Genomic DNA, 11,413 nt, shown 5'->3' on the forward strand with positions numbered 1-11,413 from the left:
GCTTTAGTTTTGTCCAAATAAAAAAGACATGTCCTCAAAAAAGAGAGGAAAGAGCAGAAGCTCCTGTGGCTCAGTGGTTTGGGTGTTGCTCCTCAACGTGGAGAATCCGGGTTCAAGTCTTTCTTGTTGGTAAAACTGCTTTAGTTTTGTCCAAATAAAAAAGACATGTCCTCAAAAAAGAGAGGAAAGAGCGGAAGCTCCTGTGGCTCAGTGGTTTGGGTGTTGCTCCTCAACGTGGAGAATCCGGGTTCAAGTCTTTCTTGTCGGTGAAACTGCTTTAGTTTTGTCCGAATAAAAAAGACATGTCCTCAAAAAAGAGAGGAAAGAGCGGAAGCTCCTGTGGCTCAGTGGTTTGGGTGTTGCTCCTCAACGTGGAGAATCCGGGTTCAAGTCTTTCTTGTCGGTGAAACTGCTTTAGTTTTGTCCGAATAAAAAAGACATGTCCTCAAAAAAGAGAGGAAAGAGCGGAAGCTCCTGTGGCTCAGTGGTTTGGGTGTTGCTCCTCAACGTGGAGAATCCGGGTTCAAGTCTTTCTTGTCGGTGAAACTGCTTTAGTTTTGTCCGAATAAAAAAGACATGTCCTCAAAAAAGAGAGGAAAGAGCGGAAGCTCCTGTGGCTCAGTGGTTTGGGTGTTGCTCCTCAACGTGGAGAATCCGGGTTCAAGTCTTTCTTGTCGGTGAAACTGCTTTAGTTTTGTCCAAATAAAAAAGACATGTCCTCAAAAAAGAGAGGAAAGAGCGGAAGCTCCTGTGGCTCAGTGGTTTGGGTGTTGCTCCTCAACGTGGAGAATCCGGGTTCAAGTCTTTCTTGTCGGTGAAACTGCTTTAGTTTTGTCCAAATAAAAAAGACATGTCCTCAAAAAAGAGAGGAAAGAGCGGAAGTTCCTGTGGCTCAGTGGTTTGGGTGTTGCTCCTCAACGTGGAGAATCCGGGTTCAAGTCTTTCTTGTCGGTAAAACTGCTTTAGTTTTGTCCGAATAAAAAAGACATGTCCTCAAAAAAGAAGGGAAGAGCAGAAGCTCCTGTGGCTCAGTGGTTTAGGTGTTGCTCCTCAACGTGGAGAATCCGGGTTCAAATCTTTCTTGTTGGTAAAACTGCTTTAGTTTTGTCCGAATAAAAAAGACATGTCCTCAAAAAAGAGAGGAAAGAGCGGAAGCTCATGTGGCTCAGTGGTTTGGGTGTTGCTCCTCAACGTGGAGAATCCGGGTTCAAGTCTTTCTTTTCGGTGAAACTGCTTTAGTTTTGTCCGAATAAAAAAGACATGTCCTCAAAAAAGAGAGGAAAGAGCGGAAGCTCCTGTGGCTCAGTGGTTTGGGTGTTGCTCCTCAACGTGGAGAATCCGGGTTCAAGTCTTTCTTTTCGGTGAAACTGCTTTAGTTTTGTCCGAATAAAAAAGACATGTCCTCAAAAAAGAGAGGAAAGAGCGGAAGCTCCTGTGGCTCAGTGGTTTGGGTGTTGCTCCTCAACGTGGAGAATCCGGGTTCAAGTCTTTCTTTTCGGTGAAACTGCTTTAGTTTTGTCCGAATAAAAAAGACATGTCCTCAAAAAAGAGAGGAAAGAGCGGAAGTTCCTGTGGCTCAGTGGTTTGGGTGTTGCTCCTCAACGTGGAGAATCCGGGGTCAAGTCTTTCTTGTCGGTAAAACTGCTTTAGTTTTGTCCGAATAAAAAAGACATGTCCTCAAAAAAGAGAGGAAAGAGCAGAAGTTCCTGTGGCTCAGTGGTTTGGGTGTTGCTCCTCAACGTGGAGAATCCGGGTTCAAGTCTTTCTTGTCGGTAAAACTGCTTTAGTTTTGTCCGAATAAAAAAGACATGTCCTCAAAAAAGAGAGGAAAGAGCAGAAGTTCCTGTGGCTCAGTGGTTTGGGTGTTGCTCCTCAACGTGGAGAATCCGGGTTCAAGTCTTTCTTGTCGGTAAAACTGCTTTAGTTTTGTCCGAATAAAAAAGACATGTCCTCAAAAAAGAGAGAAAAAAGAGCGGAAGCTCCTGTGGCTCAGTGGTTTGGGTGTTGCTCCTCAACGTGGAGAATCCGGGTTCAAGTCTTTCTTGTCGGTAAAACTGCTTTAGTTTTGTCTGAATAAAAAAGACATGTCCTCAAAAAAGAAGGGACGAGTAGAAGCTCCTGTGGCTCAGTGGTTTGGGTGTTGCTCCTCAACGTGGAGAATCCGGGTTCAAGTCTTTCTTGTCGGTAAAACTGCTTTAGTTTTGTCCGAATAAAAAAGACATGTCCTCAAAAAAGAGAGGAAAGAGCGGAAGCTCCTGTGGCTCAGTGGTTTGGGTGTTGCTCCTCAACGTGGAGAATCCGGGTTCAAGTCTTTCTTGTCGGTAAAACTGCTTTAGTTTTGTCCGAATAAAAAAGACATGTCCTCAAAAAAGAGAGAAAAAAGAGCGGAAGCTCCTGTGGCTCAGTGGTTTGGGTGTTGCTCCTCAACGTGGAGAATCCGGGTTCAAGTCTTTCTTGTCGGTAAAACTGCTTTAGTTTTGTCCGAATAAAAAAGACATGTCCTCAAAAAAGAAGGGAAGAGTAGAAGCTCCTGTGGCTCAGTGGTTTGGGTGTTGCTCCTCAACGTGGAGAATCCGGGTTCAAGTCTTTCTTGTCGGTAAAACTGCTTTAGTTTTGTCCAAATAAAAAAGACATGTCCTCAAAAAAGAGAGGAAAGAGCAGAAGTTCCTGTGGCTCAGTGGTTTGGGTGTTGCTCCTCAACGTGGAGAATCCGGGTTCAAGTCTTTCTTGTCGGTAAAACTGCTTTAGTTTTGTCCAAATAAAAAAGACATGTCCTCAAAAAAGAGAGAAAAAAGAGCGGAAGCTCCTGTGGCTCAGTGGTTTGGGTGTTGCTCCTCAACGTGGAGAATCCGGGTTCAAGTCTTTCTTGTCGGTAAAACTGCGTTAGTTTTGTCCGAATAAAAAAGACATGTCCTCAAAAAAGAAGGGAAGAGTAGAAGCTCCTGTGGCTCAGTGGTTTGGGTGTTGCTCCTCAACGTGGAGAATCCGGGTTCAAGTCTTTCTTGTCGGTAAAACTGTTTTAGTTTTGTCCGAATAAAAAAGACATGTCCTCAAAAAAGAGAGGAAAGAGCGCAAGCTCCTGTGGCTCAGTGGTTTGGGTGTTGCTCCTCAACGTGGAGAATCCGGGTTCAAGTCTTTCTTGTCGGTAAAACTGCTTTAGTTTTGTCCAAATAAAAAAGACATGTCCTCAAAAAAGAGAGAAAAAAGAGCGGAAGCTCCTGTGGCTCAGTGGTTTGGGTGTTGCTCCTCAACGTGGAGAATCCGGGTTCAAGTCTTTCTTGTCGGTAAAACTGCTTTAGTTTTGTCCGAATAAAAAAGACATGTCCTCAAAAAAGAAGGGAAGAGTAGAAGCTCCTGTGGCTCAGTGGTTTGGGTGTTGCTCCTCAACGTGGAGAATCCGGGTTCAAGTCTTTCTTGTTGGTAAAACTGCTTTAGTTTTGTCCGAATAAAAAAGACATGTCCTCAAAAAAGAGAGGAAAGAGCGGAAGCTCCTGTGGCTCAGTGGTTTGGGTGTTGCTCCTCAACGTGGAGAATCCGGGTTCAAGTCTTTCTTGTCGGTAAAACTGCTTTAGTTTTGTCCAAATAAAAAAGACATGTCCTCAAAAAAGAGAGGAAAGAGCGGAAGTTCCTGTGGCTCAGTGGTTTGGGTGTTGCTCCTCAACGTGGAGAATCCGGGTTCAAGTCTTTCTTGTTGGTAAAACTGCTTTAGTTTTGTCCAAATAAAAAAGACATGTCCTCAAAAAAGAGAGGAAAGAGCGGAAGTTCCTGTGGCTCAGTGGTTTGGGTGTTGCTCCTCAACGTGGAGAATCCGGGTTCAAGTCTTTCTTGTTGGTAAAACTGCTTTAGTTTTGTCCAAATAAAAAAGACATGTCCTCAAAAAACAGAGGAAAGAGCGGAAGCTCCTGTGGCTCAGTGGTTTGGGTGTTGCTCCTCAACGTGGAGAATCCGGGTTCAAGTCTTTCTTGTTGGTAAAACTGCTTTAGTTTTGTCCGAATAAAAAAGACATGTCCTCAAAAAAGAGAGGAAAGAGTGGAAGCTCCTGTGGCTCAGTGGTTTGGGTGTTGCTCCTCAACGTGGAGAATCCGGTTTCAAGTCTCTCTTGTCGGTGAAACTGCTTTAGTTTTGTCCGAATAAAAAAGACATGTCCTCAAAAATGAAGGGAAGAGTGGAAGCTCCTGTGGCTCAGTGGTTTGGGTGTTGCTCCTCAACGTGGAGAATCCGGGTTCAAGTCTCTCTTGTCGGTAAAACTGCTTTAGTTTTGTCCAAATATAAAAGACATGCCCCCAAAAAAAAGAAGAGTGAGAGTGGAAGTTCCAGTGGCTCAGTGGTTTGGGTGTTGTTCCATCATGTGGAGAATCTGAGTTTGAATCCCACTCTTTGTTAAAATGCTTTAGTTTCACTGGCTTTGTCCAAATATAAAAGACATGCCCCCAAAAAAAAGAAGAGTGAGAGTGGAAGTTCCAGTGGCTCAGTGGGTTGAGCTTGTTCTCCCTGGTTGGGAGGATCCCGGATCAAAACCGGCCTGGACACTGAAGCGTGGTTGCGTTGAGGAACGGTCTCCTGATCATGAGCCGAGACAGGCATCGGAAGCGATTGGATCAGACAGGATGTACCGAGACGGTCGGAAACGAAGGGGGGAGGGAATATCCAAACTCCTCCCCCTGGGGATTTCTCGGACCATAACCAGCAGCGGTTATCTTTTACATCAAATGTGTACATATAAAAAAATATCCAGTCCCGAGACTAAGTCGACAATTTTACAGCTGGTTTTCCTGGATAACCAGTTGCTCCACCAGGATCCTGACTAGGACTCCTCCTGTCCTATCCTGTCCTGTCCTGTCCTGTCCACCAATCACTCCATTTGTTGATTTCTTGGAGATCTGACCAGGATTCGAACCGGGAACCTCTGAACCATGAGGCAGCGCTCATACCAGTGAGCCACAGATCTCTTGGCTTTCACTTGCTGGAACTCATATATCACTGTTGTGACCCCGTGATTCTACAATAAACCAGTTAAAGTAAGATTCGAACCCGTGTCTCTATCGCAGCCTCGCACACTGAGACCGTGTGTTTAACCACTCGCCCATCATGACCCGACAGCAGTGAATATAACCAGCAGTGGTGGATCGGAACACAGGCCATCATGATTAAAACACAACTCCTCATCTCCCGATTCACTGATCAGTGTTTTGAGCTTTTATTGTTTGCTTGAGTAAACGATGAAACACATAAGCAAATGGTGAGGTTTGAACCAAGGCTTTCCTGCACGAAACAGACGATTATCTACCGAGACTGATGATGTGATCGCAATCAGAGCTCGTTTTCTCTCATTTATAGTGAAGACTGACTCAAGGTTAAAGGGTGAGATGTTTCCTCACACAGAGACCAACATCAGATCATATCTCGTTTCGATTCGTACTGATTCAATCACGCATGATCATAAAGGACACACACAGGTCACATGATTCCATTTATTCTGCACACACACTTTATATTCACAGACTGAACGTGCGGCGTATAAATCATCATATTTCTGAAGGTTTGATGGCATCATCATCATCACTAGAACGAGACTGCAGGATTTTGGCCCAACGTCCTTGTGAAACTCAAACAATGAATCTGACATTTCCATTACATTTATAAAGCTTCTCTTTTGGCAGTACAATTCAGTACAAAACAATATTACCTTGCTAGTAAATAATAATAATAATAAAAAAAATCTACAAGCTTGACCCATAATTCTCCCCGTACATTCAAAAGCGGCGGATAAATAATCTGACTGAAGTTCAAGTAGTGAATAATAGATCAAATCAACATTTGCTCCAAAATATTGATGTCCTGATTCATGACGTTATAGTTTTCTCTGCAAGTATAAATATGATCATAAGTATATCTGAGTGTTTTCCGGGATGAAGGCAGAACCGGATGGCACTAAACTACACACTTCTGCGATGCTCTGACGGGAACTCGTTTCTCTACGCGTGTTCGTCCGCGTCCGAGCCGGTGCCGTTATCGGACGGGTCCAAGAGTTCTTGGCGGCGGCGCATTATGGCAGCGAACTGAGCGCGCTCCGCGGCGTCCTGTAAAAGGTCAGAGGTCAGAGGTCAGAGGTTGTTGCCCTCATCGAAGGACTCCACGCCAGAATCACTTGCTGCCAGTTTCTCCTGCCGCCTCCTCATGATCTCCTGCAACTCCGAGCCCGAGCTCCTCTACACACACACACACACACAGAGAGAGAGACAGCAGTGAGACACACACACACACACGTCACAACACACACTCATTTAAACAAGATCATACCTCAAAACACCTGCAGCGTGATGGAGAGAGAGAGAGAGAGAGAGAGAGGAAGGGCAGAAATGAGTGAGTGACGATGAAGGGTCAGCATTTAAACTAAGGGATTCTGGGAAAAGCGTCTGTTCCTGAAACTACGACAGAATCTATTTAATCTCGGTAACACTTTACAGTACGGTTCATTCGTTAACTACAGTCGTCAACATCTGAAGAGGATCAAACAAGTTCATCAAAGTTTGTCCTAAGACAAGAACGGCTAGAGTTCAAAGGTCGTGTATAACTGATGAAAGGGTTGGATCCACTTCACATGTTGACGACTGTACATCAGTTAGCATGAACTAATAATTTAACTGCAGTTCTACAGCATTTATTAATCTTTGTTTAAGCATTTGTTAATTTCAACATATAATAACACTGTATTAAACTCTTGTTAACATTAGTTACTGTACTGTGAACTAACATGAACTAACATTGAACAGCTGGATTTTGATTACCTAACATTAACAAAGATTAATAAATACAGTAACAAATGTGTTGCTCATGGTTAGATCCAGACATGGGCAGTATTTCAATTAAATGTATTTTAAATACGTATTTAATTACTTTAGTGTATTTTGTAATTTGTATTTTGCAGGTGTGGAAAAAATAAAATGTAGTTTGTAACAAAATATTTTGAGGGAGTGTATTTAGAGTATTTCAAATACTTAAATACTTAAGAAAAATCACCATATGCTTATCACCATAGTAAATGATTTTGCCATATTTTCGGTCTGATGTTGGCAATGGCAATGTCCAGGTTAGATGCACGAAAATCACGTGACACCCTGTAGACCGGGCTCTCTCCAAGAAGTGAATGAGTTTTGAGCCCCTACGGGTGACGTCACGGACACTACGTCCATATATTTTTACAGTCTATGTTTTGAACACAGGAGAAGAAGTGGCGCTGCTCCTCTTAAAAACGGCATTAAAGGGATAGTTTGTATGAGTTTCTTTCTTCTGTTGAAATAAAAAGAAGATATTTTGAAGAATGTCTGTAATCAGACAGTTGACAGTAGCCTAGCCAGTGACTTCCATAGTATTTTTTTTCCTACTATGGAAGTCAATGGCTTCCGTCAACTGTCTGATTACAGACATTCTTCAAAATATCTTCTTTTTATTTCAACAGAAGAAAGAAACTCATACAGGTTTGGGACAACATACGGATAAGTAAATGATGACAGAATTTTCCTTTTTGGGTGAACTTACTATCCCTTTAAGGTAAAGTGTTTTGTGAAAAATATACAGTCTACACACACACATATTGCACACTGAACAGCATTATAGAGAAAATAATTGTGCCTTATGAGATCAATGCACTGTGTTGTCATTCATAAAAGGACATTATACCTATTATGAAACAGCGCGTCTTTCGTAACTCCACTGAAATCTCCATGCTAAGCAAGCGTTCACAATATAACATCCATCTGCAGGTTTTACACGTTTTTAAACGTATTACATATGAGAAATATTGATATTCCGTTGGATTTTGTATAAAATAATCACCAATCCTAGCCTGGGTGCCAGCCCGAACCCCGCCCACAACATTTTTTGGTCGGGAAGTTCAGTCTGGACTCGATCCGTTGAGGAGTAATTATGCTCGGCTCCCAGAAGGCCGAGCCAATCAAATTGCCAGGGCGGGCTTTAATCGATGATGGACAGATGATCTGCTGTTACGTAATCACCCACGTCACCAAAGGTTTTCAACAAAGACGACTGCAGCAGGAGAATTGAGATGTTTAGATTCCGCTATCACGTCTGTTATAAAAGAAATCGACAGCGCATTAATTTTAAAAGACGAACAGAGAACCGCAATCAAGGCATATGTCGATCGGAAATATGTGTTTGCCGTCCTTCCTACGGGATTCGGCAAAAGTTTAATTTATCAGCTGACTCCGATGGTCGCTAAGAAGATGGGACGCAATGAAAACCCTGTGGTCATTGTGGTTTCTCCTTTGGTCGCACTCATGGAGTGCTTTATTATTACTTTACTCATTACTTTACTACTTCTTCCTGCGTGTGTGCAGTTGGGCTCTGTTGACAACTATGCGTCGCTCAACATACGTCACTTACTGCGTTGCTCTGATTGGTTGTAGGTCTATCCAATTGAGTGCAGAGTTTTTTTTTTTCCTGGTTCGGTTGAGACACGCCTCATAATCAAAGCCCTATGGAGCAGATCAGACTCACATTCTGCCTAGAATACGAGTATGACGAAGTCAGGCTACATCAATCCTATAGTTTTCCAATAATTGCGCACGCAGCGCGATTCTACTATGGAAAAGGCATACGGGATCAGGGCAGTTAGAGTCTTGTGTGTAAAACCCACACATATTACGATTAATATGATTAATCATATATATTATGATTAAAATGGAATTTTGATTTTGTGACAAATTCAGTCTGTCCCCCCCCCCCCCTTTTTTTTTTGCTACTTCGCCATTTTGAATTTACACATTTCTCATATTTGTGTTATTGCTACTATTTGTGTTATTGACCTTTCAGTAATACAAAAAAAAAAAAGACTTAAGATTATTGTGGGAGTATTTTTGTATTTTCAAAATACTAATTGTATTTTATTTAAATACATTTTTCACATCAGTATTTTGTATTTTATTTTGTTACATTTCATGAGCCAGTATTTGTAGTTTGTAACAAAATAGTTTTTGATGTATTTGTGCCCACCTCTGGTTAGATCATGTTAGTAAATACGGTAACACTTTACAATAAGGTTCATTAGTTAACATTAACTAATAATGAACTGCACTTATACAGCATTTGTTCATCTTTGTTAATGTTAATTTCAACATTTACTAATACTTTATTAAAATCTTGTTAACATTAGTTAATGCACTGTGAACTAACATAAACAAACAATGAACAGCTGTATTTTGATTAACTAACATTAACAAAGATTAACAAAAACAGTAGTAAATGTATTGCTCATTGTTAGTTCATGTTAGTTAATACATTTACTAATGTTTAATAAAGGAACCTTACTGTAAAGTGTTACCGTAAATACATTAATGTTAACGAATGAACCGTACTGTAAAGTGTTACCGTTATCTCGTTGACAATGAAACAGCAGATGTGCTGAAAGGGAAACACACACAGTCTCAGCGGCTGTACGTCCAACTAGTCGAGGTGTGAGAGTTACTGAATATGTGTTGCACTGCATTAAACTCTAACTCTATGTATAAACTAATTATTGATGGAGAACTGACTGGAGTAAGACAGCAGATTGACTGAATTACACAAGTAAACTCACGTTATTTCCAACAGACTTAAAAAAAAGAAAATTAGGCAATATTCAGGAACACACTTTTGGATGAGAATAAAGAGCTGCTTTACAGCTGAAATTCAATTTGATAATTCAGAATAATTAAAAAAATTATGAATTGATCAACACTCAGTTTTTGAAATGCAATTTGTATTGTATAAAGTGCTATAGACATAAATCTGACTTGACTTGAGTATTTATTTATTGCTTCTATAATTTCAAATACAGTTTTGCTTTGAGAAGTTCAGTTGCATGTAAAAATCCATGTTTTTGAGGATTATTAAGTATCATATTTCAATGCAAACATATTTTTAAAGTTATGTTAAGTTAACCCTCTGGTGCTCTTCGGTCAAATATTTTTCGCTTAGTTTTTTTATAATTTTTTACTTCATTGAAATGGTATGAAACTTGGTAAAGGTTTCGGCTCTTGCTGTGTGAACACACACACACACACACACACACAATCATGATCATGATCTGAACAGGTTTAATGATCCTGTAAACAATATTCACACTTGTGCTCCTCGCGCTCAGAGATGATGAACGAGGCGAATCTCCTCTAGTGGAAGCGTGAGGAACTGCAGCCGAACAACATCTCACTGAAGATCAGATTATCAGAAATCAGACTCACATCTGGAACACGACTCGCTCACATTTATGGCTTTGATTTATTGCAGTTTTAGAGGAAAATGTGATTTTGATAATATAAATTTCATATAAAAAATGTAAATAGTATTTTTGTGCATTTTTCATAACAATACACGTAAAATTCTATTACTTTTTCACAAGTTCACTTTTTAAAACTTTTCTCACTTCAGCAATAATCTGCCAAGTGTCGTGTTTATAAAGAGATCAAACTTCAGTCTGTCGCTCTAAAGCGTTCTAGATTTACCAGTTTAAGATGGAAATGTAACTTTCAGGTCTATGCTCAAAAAGTGAATAAATGGATTATAAATACAGCGCAAATATAATTTAGTACCATAAAATCCCCTACAAAATATGAAATAAAAAACATTATCATACTAAAGTATAGTACATTCATTTCATTGACAAAAAAAATGAAATAATTCTGTCATTTTTGACGACACGCGAAGAGCACCAGAAGTAAGTGTTCTTACTAAGTTAGGAAATGTTATTTCTGAATGTCCAGAATGTGCCGTTTTTAAAGCGTTTCTTCTTGGTTCTGTGAACGTTACGAGAACAGTAACATTGTATCATTCTTCAAACATTATGGAACGTTACTTTTGAATCTGAACGTTCTGAAACAAATAGTAACATTTATAAAAACGTTAGACGAACGTTCCATGAAGAAAGTATCAATACTGTTTCTGTGCTTCTAGCCTCACTACGATCAGCTAAAGTACCTTCAGAGGAACGTGGACGTGTGAAGATCACGGGAGGCTCAGAAGAAAACCTGCAGACAGTAAAAACACCACAGAAAAACCAGAGCGACACTCGCCAGCGTTGAGCAGAACCAGTTTAGCTAACCAGCGGATCGATCGGACGTCAGGAACACTGTTACTCTGAGGAATGGTTGTGATGCGTGCGATGATGACAGACAGGGTTCCCACTCCTCGCTAACTGCAAATTCAAGGACTTTCCAGATCCAATGCCCTCAAATCACGGACTAATGTGGACACATTTCAACTGAGAGCAAGCTTACATCATGTTTAGTTTAGTTACAACTATGCAGAAAAGCTTTTTTTGCATGTATTTTTGGCCACATGACAGAGATCTGATATTCTATTTGTCGTATTTCTGTTTTGCATAAAACTGGAGAATATACGGTACATCTACTGTATTCTA

The 11,413-nt window shown here is 40.7% G+C and overlaps 1 protein-coding gene across 23 annotated transcripts in view; it reads right to left on the bottom strand.

Moving 5' to 3' along the window:
• Positions 1–5,457: 5,457 nt before the first annotated feature.
• Positions 5,458–11,413, bottom strand: part of eps8a (EGFR pathway substrate 8a, signaling adaptor) — a 45,696-nt gene continuing 39,740 nt past the window's right edge. For 12 of the 23 annotated variants that reach the window (XM_084111387.1, XM_084111386.1, XM_084111382.1 and 9 more), the window contains one exon: positions 5,458–6,209. In XM_084111387.1, coding sequence (XP_083967513.1) covers positions 6,105–6,209 — 105 coding nt within the window. In that variant the 3' untranslated portion in view covers positions 5,458–6,104. Of the gene's footprint in view, positions 6,210–10,956; positions 11,022–11,413 lie in introns of all 23 variants that reach the window. The other 11 variants (XM_084111383.1, XM_084111390.1, XM_084111385.1 and 8 more) reach the window with 2 other exon arrangements.

This window comes from Abramis brama (assembly GCF_963993115.1).
Source record: "Abramis brama genome assembly, chromosome: 4".
In the NCBI taxonomy this organism is placed as follows: Eukaryota; Metazoa; Chordata; class Actinopteri; order Cypriniformes; family Leuciscidae; genus Abramis; species Abramis brama.